We start from the raw sequence: 21304 nt of genomic DNA, 5'->3' as shown, positions 1-21304 counted from the left end.
CCCCAATCACAGTGCTATGGGTTGAATTGTATCTGCAAAAAAAAGATATGTGGAAATCTGAACTTCTGGTAACTGTTAATGTGACCATGTTTAGAGAGAGGGTCTTTGCAGACATAATCCTATGAAGATGAGGTTGTGAGAGTGGGCCTCATCCAACATGATTGCTGTCCTCACAAAACCATACAAATTAGGACAGATGGACATGCCCAGAAGGAAAACATTGAAGACAGCCATGTCCTGATGGAGACGGATGCTGGAGTGATGGTCCTTCAAGCCAAGGAACACTTGAGGATTTCTGGCAAATACCAACAGCCAGAAGAGGCAAGGAAGAACTCTCTCCTCTAGGTTTCAGAGGAAACATGGCCCTACTGACGCAGTGATTTCAGGTTTCTGGCCTCCGGAACTGTGAGACAATACATTTCTCTTGTTTTATGTGACCTGGTTTGTGGTCCTTTGTCACAACAGCCCTAGCAAACTAATACTCTTAGCTTTCACTTCGCTTTGCCAAATTCCATTTTTCTTTTTCTCTTGCCTTAATTAAATCTGGGAAAGATCACATAGATTTCAGGTCAGTTTCTATTTTTCAAAGTTAGTCCAGTTTAAGTCTCCAATCTCCTACCCAATTGACATCTCACCTTCTTCCCTGCCTCCAGTCAGCCAGGCTCATGAATCAGTGAGCTTAGGGCAGGGAAGGCAGGCGGGTTGCTCTGGCACCTTTCCAACCCCTCCCAGGGGTAATGGGGAGAGGCAGGTCTCATTCTAGGACACCTGCATCTCTTGCATTTGCTGGATGTTGGTCTTTGGTGCTGGAAGCAAGGAAATGGGCTAGGATAAATGGCAAGGTCAATGATGGTGTGTCACCTTTGACTCATTCTTTCTAAATCTGGTTTTGTGTTATTGGTAACCTCTCTGTTTCCTTGGTTTGGTGTTTTACTTTACTCCTGCCCACTCAGGCCCTCAGAACTTCCTGTGAGAAAGACCACTGTGTCTTCTCATGTCCAAGATGCAGGATCCTCCGAGTGCCTGCTTTTCCTCTTCACTGTGTCCTTCCTCAGGAGCCATGAGAACCACCAACATACTTCACTCTCTGTCTTGGGACTCTGTTGGAGAAAATGTTGCACCCATCTTTTCCTACTCAAGACAACCCCCTTCTGTGAAAATGGTGAGGGCCACTCTTGTAGCATCCCGTCCTCATCACCCTCTAGGCAGAAAGTGGTCTTAGGCTCAGGAAGGGAGAATGCCTCCACATCTGCCCTCATCAGGATCCATACCTCCCAGAGAGACGACTCCTGCAACCTGCTCACAGGCGTCAGCTTGAAGACTGCACAGCATCCCACCAGCCAGTGGGGGGCAGCACCTGTGTCCTTACTGCCGGTTCCCCTTGCTTTAGAGAAGAGTCTCTGGGCTTCGGTTGCCTGGCTTTGGTGGATACTTTCAGCATCTCTACCTCTTCACTCAGGGTAGGAAAAGAACTTGGGCGGGAAGTAGGACTCTCTATGAACACAGTATTTACTCGGCTGTGGATTCCCCTGGCCTCCCTCTCTCTTCCCCTGACCCCTCAGAAAGATGGGAGGTAGGCCTGAGATCTGGGGAGAGCAGCTCCAGCTCAGTCTTGAGGAAAAGTTCTTGATTCAGTTGTTAGTGCCTCTCCTGAGGACATGGGAGTATTGAATGCCCCTTTGCCCTCATGTTGAATTACTGATTTCAAAATATTAACCAGCCAATCCCCAAGCCTGTGAGTGGAAGGAGATTTCCTTCCTCTAAAACTGAATGGGATTCCCACCTAGTGGAAGGCAGCCATGCCTCTTTGCCTTCCCTCTTTGTCTTGGGAGTGCTGAAGGCATGGGTACTGACAAGGTGGCACCACTTCTGTGAGATGGGAGGGGATGGCATGACCGGAAAAGATGGGTTACTAACTCCTGGGAAAATAAAAATTCCCACTCGATGGCTGTTACACCGGGAAAATGTTTCTGTTCCTAAGTTTTTTCCCTTCCTTGTACTTCTCCTTTGATGTTGCAAGATGTTTCAGATTTTGCTAACATGTTATGATGAAAGAGATAGGGGAGGAGTGACATTTAATGTGTCAGGTCTGATGAGGGTGTTGCAGGTGGCCGTGCCTCATGGCCGCCTTCCACTAGGTAGGAGTCCCACTGAGTTTTAGAGGAAGGAAATCTTCTTCCACTCACAGGCTTGGAGATGGGCTGGCTAAGTTAGGCTTTGAGATCAGTTAGTAAATCAAACAGAATGAACTGTTGGATGACTCCATTTCTAAACTGTTTTCAAAATGTCGCACTCCTGATGGTCAGTCTACCTGGAAAGTTGTTAAGAATTCTCAGGCCCCACCCCAGACCTGCTGAAACAGAAATTGGGGGTGGGGGGGGACTGTTGCAGGCACGTGTATCAATTAGCAGGCACTCCAGGTGACTGACGCACATCAGTATCGAGAACTGTTGTTCTAAAGATGCTCCTCTTTCCCAATAGAATGACACCCTAGCCTCTCTAAGAAATGGGTGTCTTCTTGGTATGGCCCAATGCAGAAGACATAATTTAAAAATTATTCCTTCACAATTCTCTAACGATTTTATTTTCCACCCATCACATGCTTCAGCTCAAAAGCTTCAGGATGCACTTTAGCTGAGGCAAGGAGACTTGTTTTTCCTAAGAGTATGGAACTCCAGAAGTTTACTAACTGCCTTACACGAGCCAATTTCCACTTCTTTCCAATCATCCTTACTGTGATGCTTTATTACTGTGTTGTGTTTCCTGGCACAAGATGGTGGAACTCTTTCTTCTCTCCTTGCCTTATTTTCTCCATGACAATTGTCATCATCAAAAATACTATATATTTATATGCTTATTTTATTTTTTGTATGTCTTCCTCCACATGACTGTGAGCTTCATGAAGGCAAGGAATTTTGTCTTTTTATTCACTGTTAATTCCCCGGCATCTTAAACAGTGCTTGGCACATTGTAGACATTCAGAATTATCTGCTGAATGAGTGCATGAAGGAAGGTTGGGTTTCAAGAATGTGTTTTACAGGTTGTAGGTTTCTGTTTATTTATTAATTGAAGACAATTATGGCTTTTGTTCTCAATTCTATTTCTGAGAATGTTTAATACTACAGGCTTCATAAGGTCCTCAGAAGTCCCATCATTTTAGTGCAACAAGAACAGAAGAATTTACTGGATTAATGTGAAAGCTATTATCTGGGTGTACACTACAGAACATCATGGATTGAAACTGGATGGGAAAGGCTAAGGCAAGGTGAATAATTGCATGAAAATAACACAAAAGAATTTATGTCTAACCTCTGGGCGCACCAGTCTGCTGTTTGTAGGAGGATGCCCTTTTGTAGGAATTATTTTTAGAGAGTAAATCTGTTTATCCGTAATTGCTTTAGGCTGAACATCTCCCAGGATACAGTATTTCCATTTTCCTGTTGGCACATCGTACAGCTCCTACTTCACAGATGTTCACTGTTTTCTCATTCGTTGATGATCCTATTCTGACACAGTAGAGGTGGCTTCCACCCTTGAAGCATTGAGCAGGCAAGAGGCAGACACATTTGGAAATGGAAGCTGAAATGAAAGGGAGACAGTGTGACTCACCACAGACTTCGGGGTTTGATTTTACCTTGTTTGTTCCCAGAGCAGCAGGCACTTTGGTGACAATGTATTAGAAAGCTGGAAAAAAGGCAATGACCCAAAAGACCCAACTGTGCTCGAATGGAGTCATCTGGTTGGAAGAGACCAGAATGCACTAGTAAGCCAGAAAGATTCAGGAGTTGGGCTGTTTCTGGCACCTCCTTCTCACTCAATGCCCACATCCAATTGGTCGCTACATCCTGTCAATCCATTTCGACAATGTCTTCTGTCTCTCCTTGCTGTTATTTCTCATTGGCACCACCCAAGAACATTTAGTTAACTTCTGTTGAGAAGGTGCTATGAACCACATAATAAGCCAAGAGATTTACGTTCTTTATTTCATTTAATCCTCACAAAAAACATATGGACTCTATGTTATCATGCTAATTCTACACACAAGCTTGCCACAATTAGTAAGTGGTAGAGGCAGGTTTTAGATCATAAATGACCCATAGGCCTTAATTCTTTAACATAACTCTACATCACAGTTACTGATTTCTTTCTAGAATATTTCTGGGTGGATGATTCTTTCATGAGGTCTGGTTTCAAAACTACCCAGTCACTTCATAATTCATATAGATCTTGCATTCATGAAATCATTTAAAAATAATTACTTAAGATAAACTTACCAAAGCCAAGAATATTACAAAAATTTTGAGTAAAGGGTTATAGGCTCATTTATATACATGCATATTTTAATCAAAGGTCAAGGTCCTCTACAGTTTGACATCAAAATCCCTTTGCATATTGCCTTCTCTGTTTTCTCCATTCCAGGTAGAGTAAGTCCCTCTGTGCTTCCCAACCAAGACCTCAGTGGTGGTCTAGTTTTTGTACTCCTGCCCATGCTATCCCCTTCTTTTGCTACACTGATGTGCTCCCTCTTACTTTCCTCCACATATCCAGTTTCTACAGGTCTCACTTCCTCCATGAAGCATTTCATAGTCACTTGTCCCATACCAACTAAACGGCAATTGAATTTTTAACTAAACTTTAATAGTGTAAAACTTTTATAGTAATAGTACTATATCTGACATTTGTTAGTACTATATCTGACACTGACATGTCTGTCTCTCAAGACAGTTAAGTGGTTTATTCGAGAGATCATCCATCTCTATGTCCCATTTACCTCTTACTGAGGTGCTCAATTAATTCAGTTTCATCAGTCAATTTCAGTTCTGAATTTGGGGTACAGGTGTAAGTATTCAAAAAGAAGTGTATTGATGGATCTGGGAAAACTCATGTTGCCAAAATATCTGAGTCAGACTGAGAATCAGCAATGATGTCATTAAGAAGTAGCTTCTTTTAGGCGGATATCGGTTCTTGCCCAATGTAAGAAAATGGGGGAAAAGAAGTAGGGAGACACTCATTGACTTCCTGTAGACTTCCTGTCTTTGGTAGAAAACATTTCATGAAAGAGCATGCATTCTCTTGTAAGCCCTCTGTCACCAGCTAGAGAAGATTCTAGTTGGGAAAGGTCTTGCTCATTGTTGTGAACAATAGGGTTTAGCGAAGGACACCTCTGGAGAGGATGTCCATTCCCCAGGCTTTTGGAAAGGCCATGGTCACCATTCCTTTAACATGGTTATGGCTTAAATGCTCTTAGCAAGATTATCTTTAGACTACCAGCACCAAAAGGCCCTTCCCACCACCTCTACTAATGCATCCTCCAACACTCAATTCTCATGGTGCCACCTTATGAAACACTTCCAGGCCAAAAGATTTTTATCTTTCTCACAGTTCTTATTACATACTGGCTTGCATAAGGTTATTCATGCAATCATCATGAAAAGTTACTCCTTTAGCTACTGTGAACAGTTTGAAGGTACAAAACTCCTTTATCTTCAGTGTCTTCATCATACCTTTTACAGTGATGTCCACATCTTGACTACTAAATGGATGTGTGCTGAATAAATTTCCCCCTTCAATTAGCCAAGGGTGGATATTTTTGAAATTTAGGCAAAACATTCCACGTCCATAAAAATAGGCTCCTCAAGAAGCCATTCATGTTCTAACTTTTGAAAAGTGAACTTTATGTAATTTTGAAGTTCCATTTTAAACCTTTCTTTATTTCATTTTAGATAGAGAAGGAAAAGCGTAGCAAAGTATGCGATGTATTCAAGAACACAGTTCAACCAAGAAGACCTTCACTTCAACTCAAAATTAATAATATCCCAACTTGCCATGAGTGGATTGCTAAAAATACATTTTTAGCTTTCTCTTTCTTCATAAATGCTGTGATTTGTACAGTGATGCTCTTCTATAGTGTTAATGAACAGAATTCTCTGTGACATTGACTTTTCCTCACCAATTGAAGAAGACTGACCCAGGAAGACCATATCTTTTGGGGAAAAATGCTTTCAGTATTCTGATTGTGTATAAAATTAAAGAATCTTTTAAATTACTTAAATCTCTCATTACAAAATATCCATGTATTAGTTTGACTATCCCAGGACATTCTGTTAACTTGAGCAATATTGATTAAATATTCAAACTTTTCTGTGTTCCTTTTTTAGACAAACTCAGACTTCTGGAGACTGTAGGATTTAGATATATGTACAGTGAAGAGCTAATAGTAAAAGCAGATTTTGATGAAATTGTAAGCCAGATATTATTTGTTACTCTGATAGATCTGAAAAGAATAATTTGCGGAAAATAGGAAAAAAAATTAGTTGCTATACAGGGTTCCAGGAAAATCTTTTCTTCATAATAAGTATGGAAGGAGGGAAGCTGACACTAAACACATTCTCAAATACCAGTTCCATCTATTATAGCACAGACAGGGACCATTTTATCCTGTTTCCTTTTATCTTCAGTGTGCATTCCTGACAATATGTTCCTATGCTACCATTTTCAAAGAAAAAGTTTATATTTTAAATATAAAATGATATTCCATAATACTTTCAGCTCTTTTCTACCACAAATTATCATTTATGAGAGACATGTCAGTTGGGTAATGGTGTTAGTCTGGCAATGAAAAATGAGTTGTAGTGTTTAGCTACAAGATGATTTGATACTGATCAAAATTGGGCAACTTACAGAAAGTAGAAACATAATGCCACTTCCTGAGTATCAAATTGACAGAGAAATAAAGGAGTAATAACTCCAAGCATTGGTGAAAGTATGGAAGGCAGTCTTAATTATACATTGTAGGTAGGAATATAATATGGTAAAAACATTTCTGGAAAGCAAGTTGATACAGAGTACCAACAAAGACTTTATATTTGGAAGTCATGTTTACCTAGGAATTTCATTTTCTAAGGTATATCCTAAGGAAATAATCTTAAAGATTTATCTGTGATAGATTTGTCTATTACAGCACCATTTATAACAGCAAAATATTGGGAAAAATCTAGACACTTAAGATTAGTTAAGTAAATTATAGAATGTCCATATAGGTTTTAGCAGACATTGAAAATTATGTGGCAAAATAATATATAATGACGTGAAAATAGTTTCATGATATATTAAGTGAAAAACAGCAATATATAAAATAAGATGTAAAGGATGATACTTTTTAAAAAAAAATGCAATGTAATCAGGGCCATCCCTGAGATTTATAAGGCCCTGGGGAATTTTTTATTTTTATTTTATTTTTTGTGAAATGCTTCTCTGTATAAATAATAACAATCACTCTAAATTAGAGTGTTAGCACCATACTAGCAGTCCAATCTCAAGCAATCTTGACAAATACCCTGCTGGTTGGTGGCTCACCAGGCTGCTTTCTGGAAATGAGGTTCTAGCTCTGAGCCACAGATGGCTCTACAGGCATGAGTCCCAGAGCTCCTTGGAGCAGCTGGTTGACCCCATGCATGGTGAGAGAGAAGCAGAATGTCAGAGAATGTTCCACAAGGGAAAAACGGTGCCTGAGCCCATGAGCCAACCCCATCTGGGCCCAGAGTGTCCTACCTGATTAACACTGCCTGCCTTGGCTAGTCCCAGGCACTGCAGGAGGACTTAAAAAAATTTGAAGAAGATGCTTCTGGCAATTAGTATCCACGAGGAATTTGGTCTAGGCTCAGGGTCCTCTGGCTATGTTGTCCCAGCCAGTCCCAGATGCCAGAGGAAAGCTTAGACAATTCTGATGAAAGCTTTCCAAAGCTGGGGGTGGGGAATGGTGCCTGAAGCATGAGACTGGGACAGGTGATTCTCTACTGGAGTCTAAGGGTAGTATACTGATTGTATATGCAATGAACAATAATTAGGAAGATTCACCCTAAAACTATGAAAGTGGTTATTTCTAACAATGAGTGGGTTATGTTTTTTTTTCTTTCTATTTAAATGACTTTATAAAATTTTTTACAAAGTAAAGGAGTTATTTTTGATTAAGGAAAAGTTTTTGTTTTGTTTTTAGAAAAAGAGTATAAATGCAAATAAGATGAACTAGTTGCCAGGCGCCTGGGTGGCTCAGTGGGTTAAAGCCTCTGCCTTCAGCTCAGGTCATGATCCCAGGGTCCTGGGATGGAGCCCCGCATCGGACTCTGCTCGGCGGGGAGCCTGCTTCCCCTTCTCTCTCTGCCTGCCTCTCTGCCTACTTGTGATCTCTCTCTGTCAAATCAATAAATAAAAAATCTTTAAAAAAAAAAAAGATGAACTAGTTGCGATGAAGATTATGTGTGAGCCTTTCTAGTACGTGGTCACTACTGGAGCTCACCTGAACATTTTTCCCAGTCGTAGCAGGTGTCATAGCCACAGGATTCTTTCTTCGTGCTATTGGTTGAAAGTCTTCTCCTTTCAAGACCCCATTCTAGCTGTGGACCATCTTGGCAGGAACCAATATGCAGAAAATGGAGTTGCTGATTATTTAAACATTTCTCGGCCAAAAACTTACAAGCAGATGAAGTAAAGTAATGGCTGGTGTCTTTATCAAACACGCAGAGATCTTCTGAATAATGGCTGCCCAAGAGAGGAAAGCAAACATTCGCATATGAAGATTAGAAAAAAAGAGATGGTAGGCAGTCAATATAATATGTAGACTCACCACCCAGTTTTCTTCCCCAATGCTCCCCCTGTCCCCAGCCTCTCTTCGTTTGGTTCTTCATCTCATCTTGCGCACCCTGTGATTTATCCTTCTAATGTTTCATCTTTATCTTGGTGTTCCTCCCAATTGTCTTCAAATCAAAGTCTGAATTCTTCAATTCTGGTCATCAAGATCTTCAAATTGAGGATCTTGACTCAGTTGGAGTCAATTTGACTCCAATTAACTTTCTACAACTTGACTCCAATTAACTTTCCTTTCTAGAATTGTTTTCTTTTCCTTCCTGATCGCTATCACTTGACAATTATATTGATCATTTTTGAAAATGATAAGATTACTTCTCCTTTGTTGGCATCCCATGCTCTGTTCCATCAGCATTGCATTGCATTGTCTTTCTTCTGTGCCTCTCTGTGTCCAGTTCAATTCCTGGCTACACTTCTGCCTTCTGCACTTGGAAGCTATCCCTGACCAATCTGACCCTTATAGTCTGGACTGCCTCAGAACTCTATAACACTCAGTATTTGGAACACCAGATATATATATATCAGATATATCAGAGATATATCTATCTATCTATCTATCTATCTATCTATATCGCAGTACAAACACACTTGCAAATATATATACACACACACACATATATATATATTGTAAATATTTGCAATATATATATATGTGTGTGTGTGTATATATATATATATTTGCAAGTGTGTTTGTACTGCGATTGAGGGCATGAGCTTTTATGTCATTCCCGGGGTAACTTGCTTAATCTTCCTAAGTAGATGCTGGGTCTTCCTCCTGAAACCTAACCAGTGGTCACAGTCCTTCTTTTGCTGAGAGGATAAGAGCTTCTTGATTACTGTCAATTTGAGTTTCTTCTTGGATGTCAGTTTTAGAGTCCACAATCAGGGCATCAGTGTGTAAATTGATCTCCAGGAATAACGGCCACTCACTCTCTGTGGGCAGAGAACTTAAGCTGTGGGGCCAGTCACTTCTCACAAATACCTTCAATGCTGTGTAAAGGAGAACTGAGGACTACAGAAAGAGGCTAGAGAGGTAGGGAAGAGCTGAAATTCTGACAGAGTATAGTCTGTGTTCCTGCAACTTGGTATTGCAAAGATTAAGACAGAAGCTTCCCCTGCATTACATGGGCAATATGAAGGTTGCATGTACTCCCCAGGAGGCCATCTGCTGGATGAGGAGACTCCAGCAGCAAGAAGCTACACAGTGGACCATTTCTGGTGAAGATTGGGGTGGGGGGGAAGAGAGGACCACTTTTGTGCTGAATTATATTTGTGGCATTATATGGAAAAATACCCTAGAGTATTCCTAAATAAATAAGAAATCCCTGTAAGTGTTCATTCACCTGTAGCACGGAGGAACATGAGAGCTACTTAGTGTTAAAAGTGAAGGATAACACCTGGGCACAGTCTATTGGCTTCCTATCCCAGTGTTCAGTCTTTCTCCTCCTCAGTCATTTGACTCTAACTTTATTCATAGGGCCTATGCATCCAGCCAAAGAACTGCACTTCATAGCCTCCCTTGCAAGTACATGTGGCCATATGAATAAGTGAAGGTTAATGAGATGGAAGTGAGTGATGGGTGTTCCAAGAATTCTCCTTAAAAAAAGGGAAAATGTCCATTTTTGGTCTTCTCCATTCCTGCTTCTACAGAGCGATCTCTGACCATGAAATAACTTTAAGGATGGTAGAACAAGAGCAGGAATGAGCCTCAGTCTTACTGGCAACGAGAGAGTCGCCATACTAGCCCTAGAAGGCCTACCTCTGCATTTATTTTGTGAGATAGAGAAACAAAATTTTATCTTCAGCTAACATTGTTTTGAATTAAACTCAGCTGAAAGTAACCCTTAAATTAAGAAGCTCCCTTGACTCTCCTTAGTTTGTTCATGTAAAGAAAAGGCAGTTAGGGGTGACTGGCTGGTAAGTCAGAAGAACATATGACTCTTGATCTCGAGGTTGTGAGTTCAAACCCCACAGTGGGTGTAGAGATTACTTTAAAAAAAGATAAGGCAATTGTAACAACAAAAAGGAAATAGCCATCTAGTCATGGCAGTCAGAGGGAGATGCATCATTTTCCCTCTTCATTCTCTCTACCCCAGCATGAAAAAATAAACTGACAAAGGGATGTGTTTATGTGTGAAGTCTGTACTCATGCCACTGTCTCTATGCTATGCTTTTGGAGTCACAACCTTGCCCCATGCTTAGGAGCAAGAGGAAGGTTTTGAGAATAATTGAGTCTGAAACCCATTATGGACAGGAATAAGTCTTCATAAACAAAACTGCAAGTTTCTTCATAAACAAATGCCATACAAACTTAGGGAATGGGGCTGAGAGATAATTAAGAAAGCTTGCTACCAGTGGGGAAGAAATCAACACAGCAGAGGGGGTATCAGTTATGTGAAAAATTAGTATGTTTCGTGTTTGTGCTTCAAGAAGCTCAGCTCCTCTATCAAGCTGGTTACACTAGACTGGTTTTCCCATTTTCCAAATACAGTCCACAGAGTATCTCTCACCCACAATCTTCTTCTGGAGACATGCAAATGCATTCAGATCCCAAATGTTTTTGTCCTGGTTGACAATGGCCCTTTAATTTTGTCAAAAAATCTGAAACAAAAGAAAACAGGTAAAGAGCAGTGCACCGCATGGATTCCTAATGGTAAGTTTGGACGTAGGAGGAAAGGCAGTGGTGAAAAGTTCTCTCTTATCACCTATAGTTAGGGCATTCATTTTGCCTTTTTCCAAATATGTTGTCATGAAATATTCTGTCTGAAAGGTCCTTTCTAGCTCTCATGAGCCGTCATTTTCCCAGCCTAAAGTTGCTGTAAAGTTCATGGAACTGAAGAAAATGGAATTGGTGAAATTTCTGTTCATTTGTTCTTCAAATATTTCCTGGGTGACTATGATACTCTAAGCACTGTGTTAAGTTCTGGACAATAGTGGATTAAGTACAATTTCATACAGAGTCTATGCTCACAGAGCTTAGAGTTTTATGAGGGCAGTAATCAAACACACGAATACAAATAGAATTGCTCATGTTATTCATGCTAGTAGAGAGAAAGCACATAATCAAGAAAGCTGACATCATGAGGAAGGTTAGGACTGGCAAAATGGAAAGACGAAAGGGAAAATGTTCATGGCAGAGGAACCATCAGGCATGGAAGTTCGAAAGAGAGGCAGCAAGTGATTTTCCTGGAACTGTGAGAAGGCCTGTGTGGTTTTAGTGCAGAAAAACAAAAGCATGGAACAAGATGAGGCCAGAGAGGCAAGTGTGTGTCAGGCTGTGTGGGGGCTTACAAGGCTTTTGAAAGATTTTTGCCTCTATTTTATAAACAATGACCAGTCTTCAGTGGGTTTTAAACAGGGGGGTCCTATGACAAAAGCAGGTCTGGATTCTGAAAAAGAAATTAATTCTGGCTTCTGTGTGGAGAATGGATTTGAAGAGGCATGGTGACCCAGAAGGTAGACAATCTACGAGATGATTATAGTAGTTCAGGTGAAAGAGGACGGTAATTTGGACCAAAATGTTGAGTTGGAAATGACGAGAAGTAGATAAGCCTGGGACATATTTAGCAGGTTAAATGGATGAAATTGCATATCGTGGGCAAGCTGTGTGAGCTGCAAAGTATGATTCTTAGGTTTCTGGCTTGCATTAGACAATAGGCTTTGGTGCCTTAACTGAAATAGAAAATCTTATAAGATGTTTAATTTTAGGGGGACACCTGGGTGGCTCAGTGGGTTAAGCCTCTGCCTTCAGCTCAGGTCATGATCTCAGAGTCCTGGGATCCAGCCCTGCATCGGGCTCTCTGCTCAGCAGGGAGCCTGCTTCCTCCTCTCTCTCTCTGCCTGCCTCTCTGCCTACTTGTGATCTCTCTGTCAAATAAATAAATAAAATCTTAAAAAAAAAAGATGCTTAGTTTTAGGGAGGGAAGGGTAATGACTCAAGAGTTCTTGTCTGCAAATGTTAAATTTGTGGTATCTTTATTTTTTAAAAAGATTTTATTTATTTATTTGAGAGAAAGAGAGAGAGAGAGAGAGAGCACAAACAAGGGGACCAGCAGGCAGAGGAAGAAACAGGCTACTTGCTCTGCAAGGAGCACATTGTGGGACTTGATCCCAGGATCCTGGGATCATGACCTGAGCCACCCAAGCATTCTTAAATTTATGGTGTCTTTTAGACACTCAAACAAACTAGATCAAAATAGGTACATAAAATGTATCTATTTTAGATGTATCTATTAACATGTGGCCATTTGGGTTTAAGCTCAGTGGAGAAGTCTGTGCTAATGAAATAAATTTGTTATTATTATTCTTTGGGGAATCATTGAAGCCATATGTATGGGTATGATTCCCCATTAGGAAAAGGTAGCATAAGGTGAGGGGACAGATATGAGCCTTGAGGAACTCCAACATTTAATGTCCAAGCACAGGCAGGAGGCTGCCAAAAACAGAGAGCACCAGCCAGAGAGGTAGAAGACAAACAAGATGGTGTTGTATATTGGGAGCCACGGAAAGAAAAGGAAGGTCAACACTGTTGGATGTTCCTAAGAGGCCAAAGGAGATGAGGATCAAAATAATATCCATCACTTTTAGCAGTATAGATGTCAGTGACAATGGTGAAAATTGTTCTTTTGGGGTAATGTCTCGAAAGTCAGATTTTCTTCTAAGGAGAATCCATGGAGAAATGCAACTCCTAATGCAGGTGTTAATCCCTGCGTGATATTCTAGGCACTAGTATGTGATGGCGGGGAAAAAAAGATAAAAAGAATGAAAACAGAAGTGGTCCCCTTTTTTGCATGAATGTAAAGGACACTATGAAAACAGACATTAATTAAATAATCATAGTAATGAGTTTATATATAAGGCCATGATAGGTACTTTGTAGAAAGGGAACATAGTTCCAGAGACCATATAACAAGAGACCTCAACTGAGAAATACAAGGAACGATCCACAAATAAATGAGGCTTGATCTAAGACAAGCAACAGTGTGTATGTGAGCAACGGGGATTAAAGCAGAGGGAGTAACACTTGGGTGTATTATATGAAGGGGAAGTCTTGGTTGTCTTAGCTTACATGAAGGGCCATCCAGAGAACCTTTAGACTAGTTGAACTCGACCTAGAGTTGACTTCCTGAGCCTATTGCATGAAACAAACTTCCCAGAACTGAATTTGACTAATCCACAGAACCACAATGGCTTCTGGAAGCTAGTCATCAAAGGATGGCAGTAGGCAGCTATAGGTAGATATTCTGCCATGTTAAATGACTGAATAGGAGACCAAGCTCACAGATACCTGTTTTACCCTACCAGGCAGAAGGTTTGTTGAGGGAAGGAGGTTTATGCTAGAGGCAAAAATAAAGATTTTAAAAATCAATAAAAATGAATTTCATCATTTCCCACTCTCATTCTCTGTCAGGAACCTTATTCCTTCTGGTGAAATCTGGCCCATAACTTTCCTGAACATGGAGACCTACAGCTACTGGGAAGGCCTCAGGCATTGAGCTTTTCCATTGACATGGGATTATTTTTCTTTGTTGTAGAGCTATACCTCTCTGCCCTTCGGAAATAAGTCCACACTTAGGTCAGGGAAGGACTCTGAGCTGTACACTGTTTCCAAAGAGAATCAACTTTCAAGCACTTGGCACTACTGATTCAAAGTTGTCATGATCACACGCAAGGAGTCCGACCCCTCAGTGCGTCAGGTGGAAGTCAGAACCGGCTGTCAGCTGCCCACACTGTGCTGCATAGTTTGTGAAGGACATGGAACAGAGAACATTGTGATCTTTGGGGGGTTGGCGTTGAGGGGATCTTTGGGAGTGTCAGTTTCTCAGAGGAAGAAAAAGTAACTGTGAAGGCATGTACCATCTCATTTCCTCAGGAAGCCAAACCCTTTTCATGTTGAAATAATTAAAAAATCTTTTCCTAACCAAGGATGGCCTGAAAGCCTCTTTGTCTCACAGTTTCCCGCACATTGAAAGGAAAGTGTTCAGCTTTATTGATGATTTTCTCTCTCTCTCTGACTTCCCTCATTGATCTTTTTGCCAGTGTTGCTGGAGAGAAAATGTATGAGATAGGATGTTTATTTACTTTATCTGGATGTAGAAAAGTTCATTCTCTCAGATTGGATTATAATTTCAATTTCTTCTCCAAACACAGTCATAGGAGTGTGTGTGCGTATGCGTGTGTGTGTGTGTGTGTGTGTGTGTGTGTGTGTGTGTGTGTGATAGTGCTGCTGTTTGTAGAGAGAAGATACTACCTAAGACGCCAAGAGGATCTTAACCGTCTGAAGCCTGTTGTTCCCTCTCGTATGAGTGATCAGAAGTCAAGTGAAATCCAGCCATAATGTCAACTTGAAGTTCTCACAAATTTCTGTGATATCTCTTTATCAATAGTGTTAAGGTTATTTTAATAGGTTAACTTTCCCCCTTTCGTTCACACATTAGGATAGCCTAGAAGAGGATATGGAAGGCCAGATGGCAGTGAGCTTGGGGAAGGAGTACGTCTGTTGGTCAGTTCCCGTTGACCCAAATTGCCCAACCTTGGCAATGGCCTAAGCAAAATGGACCTGATCATACCTGATCTCAGACACATCTTCCAGGATTCTTTCTTTCTTTCTTTTTTTTTTTTTTTAAGATTTTATTTATTTTTTGACAGAGATCACAAGTAGGCAGAGAGGCAGGCAGAGAGAGAGGAGGAAACAGTCTCCCCGCTGAGCAGAAAGCCCCACGTGGGGCTCGATCCCAGGACCCCAGGATCATGACCTGAGCTGAAGGCAGAGGCTTTAACCCACTGAGCCACCCAGGTGCCCCCAGGATTCTTTCAATAAAAATGAGACATGTTTCGAAAAAGCATGCTGAAAAAGTTGGAAGATATGAATTATTAGAAGCCCTTAACCACTCTTCCAAGTTACTGACTCACCAGACTATTTTCTCCTGCCCCTCCATGACAGTTGCCTGATAATTGAACTTCCCAGTTTGTAGGCTCCTCTGGTTAGAGTAGGCAGTTAGATAGTAATGAGCAGGGCAGGGATGGAGCAGAAAGGCACCTGCTAAGCATCAAAAGGGGGTTGAAGCCACCTGTTGTGATGAGGAAATCTTAGGCCAACAGCAAGCTAGGTTATGTGGTATCTTCAGGTGACTTTTCCCTCATTATAATACCATTTACATTGCAGTTTTGAAAGATCCTTGCTCCTAACTAAAATCACCATGACAGTTCTGCTCAATCCAAATAAGGATTGGTATGTGGATTCCTGGAAAAAAGCAGACTTTTATCCAGAAGTGGAACTACGTCAATGAACATTCCTCCTCTAATTACTCAAAATACAACACAAGCTTGTAAACAGACTATTCTATGTATATCTTGATAGATAGATAGATATAGATGTAGATAAATTTAAAAGCTTTCTCTAGTCAATTTGTTTCAAAAGTGCCTTTAAGTTTTTACCTCTCTTCAAAACAATGGTTCTCAACTCTGCATGGATCTGGTTAGTTGGAAGAGATTTTAAATAAACACCAAATACCAGGCTCTCTGCAGCTCAATGACATCAGAATCATGGGATGGGACCCAAGCAGAGGTGATTTTTAAAAGAAGTGCCCCATCTGGAGTTAAAAAAACACACATTGTTTTAGAGGAATTGATATGAGATAACATAGACGATGAATTATGTATTTGTTTTATTTGAGGAAGAAGTCTTGGAACTCATATCAGAAGACCCTTTAGAAAATAAGATCTTGGTCCTACTTTGGCAAATGGGTGAATAATCGTGCATTTATGTATTTTAAATTAAAACAAAATGCTTAGGTAATTAAAAAGTAGTATGCATTACTTTTTTATGGCTCTCCACTTCAAGCACATTTTCAGTTTACCATTAATTCTGATTTTGTTAGGGTGCTTGGGTGGCTCAGTCAGTTCAGCATCTGCCTTTGGCTCAGGTCATGATCCGAGGGTCCTGGGATGGAGCCCTGCATGGGACTCACTGCTCAGCGGAAGCCTGCTCCCCCCTCTCTGTCTGCCACTCCCCTTGTTTGTTCTCTCTCTCTCTCTCTGTCAAATAAATAAAATCTTTTAAAAAATTCTGATTTTGCTAGATGTTAAATTCAAATACTGAAGCATTCGATTGGAAAAGAACATTGACCTCACTCTCTAAAGTCTGAAGATATCTACCCAACTAATAACTTTCATTTGCTGCCTGTCTTCATTATGACACAGGTTGAAATATGAAACCCAGCCCATTGTGGAAACTTCCACTTTCTCTTCCCAAAACACACTCAGGAAATAGACCTACTGTGGATGCTATACAACCACTCTTGGGGGGGGGGCGGCATCTTAGCAGACCCCAGAACCCTGAGCTGCTACTCACCTTCTTCACAGGTGAGTGAGTCTGAAATGTGCGGTGTCCAGGAAGCCTCACTGCATGTGTACCTTGATGGCCCAGCAACAACAAAGCCTTTGGGGCATGTTAGCTCAATGGAATCGCCAATTTCATACAATTTCTGAAATGGTGAGATCGTCAGACCTTCTTGCGCAACTGGCTTGAGGCACTGTGTCTCTGCAGGCAGAGAAACACTTCAGAATTGCTTAGTGAAGCAGAACACTGAACAAATGTAAGCAGATTTTAGGCAGCCCAAGAGGTGATTTTCATGCTACTTATTGCATGGGTGCAGCTTTAAGGCCGTGTTTTGATCAGAAAACTGGGGTTCCGGGGTGTGGGCAAAGGATCCCACCCTTCCCCTGAGAGACTCCTCCCCTGAGCCACTCCCTTTAGTTCCATTATCTGAGGTTCCCTTGCTAAGGATGTGGCTCCAGAAACTTTCCACTTTCATTACATTATTGGGACTTTTCCTTTCAAAATGTACTTTCCCCCTTCTTCTCCATAGCATAGGTTCCCAAAAGCAAGTCACTACAGTGTGGATGACCAGAGGCAGAAGTCCTAATTGACACTGGTCTCAACTCTGCTTCGTGGGGTTCCCTAGTAACTCTTTGGGGTTCCTACTTGAGCCTTCCGGAAATCTTATTTTGACTTTCCTGTAGCCTACAAATGGGTAGGCTTCTTCCTCTCTTCCTTAATGAAGGATGCGAACATGCTCCAAGGAGAAATCTTCATGTCACATAAAATCCCTTTTCTGATACATAAGGAATGTAAGTATCATCTTCCTAGGACTCATCAATTTGCATTAATTGGGACATCAGGCAAGGTCCTGGGGTCTGAGGTTCGATGTAGGTAGCGGACTTTTGGGATTTCTTTGCTAAGCACATGCTTTGTAGTCCTGCGTCTAGGAGGCTAAGATACAGCAGCCTGAGACTGAAATAGGAAGACATTTTGAAATTGAATTTTACCAAATGAATCCCATTTTCTCCTTCACTAGACCTTTTTACCAGAGTTATGTAAAATCGTATGAAGTAGAGATCTGACGGTGTGATTTTGCTCTAGGTGTATGGGACACGTTCATTCTTTAGAGCAGTCATGCAAAAAGTCTGCCTGTGTCTCACGTTGGCATTCCACATCTCCTCGCCTCCATGTCCTGTCTGGTAAACATCTGAAGTACTGGTAGCCCACAGTTGTGAATCCAGTAAAGCAGGAGATTTCCACATCTTCCCCAACTGCGTACAGTTTCTTCTCATTCTAGAATTAACACAGAAACCATAAATTATCAATGCCATGATCTCTAAATACCTCGGGGGTAGTCCTGGATTCTTTCCATTCCTTCACTCCTGATCTCTTCAGTCACAGTCCTCTCAGTTTCTACTTCTAAACATCTCTCAAAGCTCTCTCCTTTCCTTTGCCACCATCACTGTCTTTGTTCATGGCATTTATGATCTCTTACAACTTTCTAACTGGGCCTTCTCCTAAGCCACCTTCCATATTGCTGCTCTAAATTTATATATATATATATATTTTTTTTTTTCCTTAGAAACTTCCTCCCCACTGGATATAGCATGCCCTACCACTGTAAAAGTTAAAAATCTGTATATACTGACCCTAGAGTAGCTATAAACTGAATAAATAATGTATTCTACAGGGATTTGCTGTGGTGGCTAATAAACTACATATCATTTAAAAGTGTTACTCAGTTCCTAGTAACCCAGGAGTCATTCTATAGTTTCCCAGTTATGTGTAACTAAAGTACAACTGCCGTCATGTGGGAGTTCACTAAAATCTTTGCTCCTGTAAAACCTACCTCTCACAAAACAAAACCACCTGCCATTCTCTGAACGTGATATTCTCAGTCATGCCACCATGTCTTTATCGGACTGTTCCCTCCGTGCTCCACACCTTCTGTCTTCCCCTCTCTCAGGACCCAACTCAAATAGAATTTCCTCTGTGAAAACCTTCACTTTCCCAGCTTCATGAGGTGCACCATTCTCTCAGGTCTGGCGGAAAGTCGTACAAAGCCCTATTTTTATAACATGTGCTACACTGCTGCTTCATTCCCGACCCAGGAGTGGCACTTCCACTAACAGATTTCTGCCTCACCTGTCTTTACAAAGGCCTACTAACTCTGCTGAAAGAATGCAAAACAAAATTCTTCTGAGGGGGCAGTAATGTAACACTCTTTTTCCTTACTGAGAGGAAGAAAAATGCAAAGAATTGACTAGGGAGTTACTCTCTGAGAACTGAAATCATGAATTTTGAGGTAAGTGAAAAAAAAAAAAGCTCTAATGTCAACTTTCATTATTACTTGGCCACACGATTCAACTTGTCTCCTAGAAGATGATTACTTTCCTGACTACAAAAAGATTATTCCACTACTGGTTGTTATGGGTGTGTGGCTTTGTTTCTAAGGGAAATGAACTAATGCATAGCATTCAGGATGTGGCTATTTTATTCAAAGGCTGCACATTTCTTCTTGCATTCCTCCCCAAATAAATATGTGTTCCTGTGCTTCTGTTTATCTTATGAGGCTGGAACCTGTGAGTGTAGGTTGCAACCATCAAACTTCCACCAACACATCTGCTAGACTGACTGAACAAGGGAACTTTACCTAAAGTCACTGTTGCTTGCCTACGGGGGTAGGCGATTACCTTCCTGTGCAAGGACGTGGTTGCTCTAGCCTAGAAGGAGGTGTAGCTGCCTCTCTCTCAGAACAAGGGGTATCTTTCTACGTGGAATCCCAGAAGGCACTCATTAGGAAAAATCAAAATTATATTATGTTTGAGTAAAAACTACTGTCAGTAGAGAGTGGGTCTTTAATAAAGAGCAAAAGAGAACAAAAAGTAATAAATATATTCATAGGAATGGAAACACATGTCATCTAATTTTATAAAAAGAGTCATTCGAATAATGCAACACTGTTGAAACCCTTTGTGTGCTTTTAAAATTAGAATGTTGATCATTTTAACAGTGTTTGTGAGCAGCTGGCAAAAACAGGTTAAAAATTATTTGGGTATCAGGACCTGACAAAATGTAATTTTGAAGAGTATGTTCTAGGCCAGGGACTAGCACAGCTCCTCGGTAAAGGGCGGGCTACACGGGGTTTGCGGTGACTCCTCAGCTCTCCGTTGTTGCCACCATCGATAATACGTAAATAAACGAGTGTGATTGTATTTCCACAAAACTTTGTTTAAAAAAAAGAAGAAAGGAAAACAGATGGCCGGCCAGATTTGGGCTGTGGGCCACATTTTGCTGACCCCTGCTTTTGGGGGACTCATTCCCACAGTGTGGCTCTGGACATAGCAGCATCAGTATGACCTGGGAACTCCTTAGACAGGACAGTTTCTGGGCGCTGCCCAAGACCTGTTGAATCAGAAATCCCAGGCAAGAGACCCGGCAATCCATGTTTTAACAAGCCCTCCAGTGCCCTGTAGAGTTCTCGAATCTCTGTTCTAAGGACTAAATGACATTTATCTCACTCTAAAATATTTCCTCCCCTTACAATCTTTAGGCAGAAGACAAATGAATGCGGAGGGTACATTAGCCCGGACTAGGCTCCGTAGATATTTATTTGCCAGCATTGGAGAATTGAGGGTTATTGATTTTTGATCATAAATATGATACAGTTGGAAAAAGATTAAATGCTTCGCTGAGTTTAAGAAAGCTAAAAAAATTTTTTTGAAGGTAAAATTGATTATGGAGCATGCCTTCTGTGATCCATTTTAAATATTATATGTCTAATTTATATCTCAACCACAGACCTGTCTGATGAACATATTTAGTTATTTTAAATCATAGAAACGCTGCAGCTCAATGAAAAAAGATAAAATTAAAAGGTATTAAAACTATATTGATTGCTGAAGAATTCTACAGGTTTCTAACCCAAGGCATTACAGGCTCCACACCTCCTGTGATTAAGCTTTCTCTCTGAAAACATGTCTTAGATAGCAGATTAGTTTGCTCAGACTCAGAAATAAACAGTCAGATCTTAGTCTCAAATTCTCACAAGTCATCTGAACTGATATTGTGGCCAAGCTCCACTTTCCATTCACATAATGGACCATTACCTTAGGAGCCAGTAGTGCCAAGAAAGGTAGGCGACCTGCTGTCTTTGGTCTAACAACCAGGTGTGGGGGGAGACCTCTCCAGGGAATTCAAGACAGAGGCATGGTAGAGTGTTTTTAAGTATTAATTTTTAAAGTCAACAGAAGATGATTAAACTGGGAAAACAATGAGGTTAAATAAAAGAAAACGCCCAGTTTATGTTCTATGGTTTGGATTCCAAAGTCGAAGTGA

At 40.9% G+C, this 21304-nt stretch overlaps 1 protein-coding gene across 1 annotated transcript in view; it reads right to left on the bottom strand.

Moving 5' to 3' along the window:
- Positions 1 to 3034: 3034 nt before the first annotated feature.
- The window catches only part of LOC111141090 (complement C6), a 64638-nt gene continuing 46368 nt past the window's right edge, over positions 3035 to 21304 (bottom strand). Inside the window, exons 15-19 of the mRNA XM_022493423.1 lie at positions 18127 to 18259; positions 16997 to 17185; positions 11154 to 11244; positions 8297 to 8538; positions 3035 to 3579 (exon numbers count right to left, since the gene is read on the bottom strand). Coding sequence (XP_022349131.1) covers positions 3398 to 3579; positions 8297 to 8538; positions 11154 to 11244; positions 16997 to 17185; positions 18127 to 18259 — 837 coding nt within the window. The 3' untranslated portion in view covers positions 3035 to 3397. The remainder of the gene's footprint in view (positions 3580 to 8296; positions 8539 to 11153; positions 11245 to 16996; positions 17186 to 18126; positions 18260 to 21304) is intronic.

The sequence above is a fragment of the Enhydra lutris genome, unplaced genomic scaffold (genome assembly GCF_002288905.1).
Source record: "Enhydra lutris kenyoni isolate GAN:26980312 unplaced genomic scaffold, ASM228890v2 scaffoldscaffold5, whole genome shotgun sequence".
Lineage (NCBI taxonomy): Eukaryota > Metazoa > Chordata > Mammalia > Carnivora > Mustelidae > Enhydra > Enhydra lutris.
The sequence above is the reverse complement of the archived record's forward strand: the minus strand, read 5'-3'. Positions and strand labels throughout refer to the sequence as shown.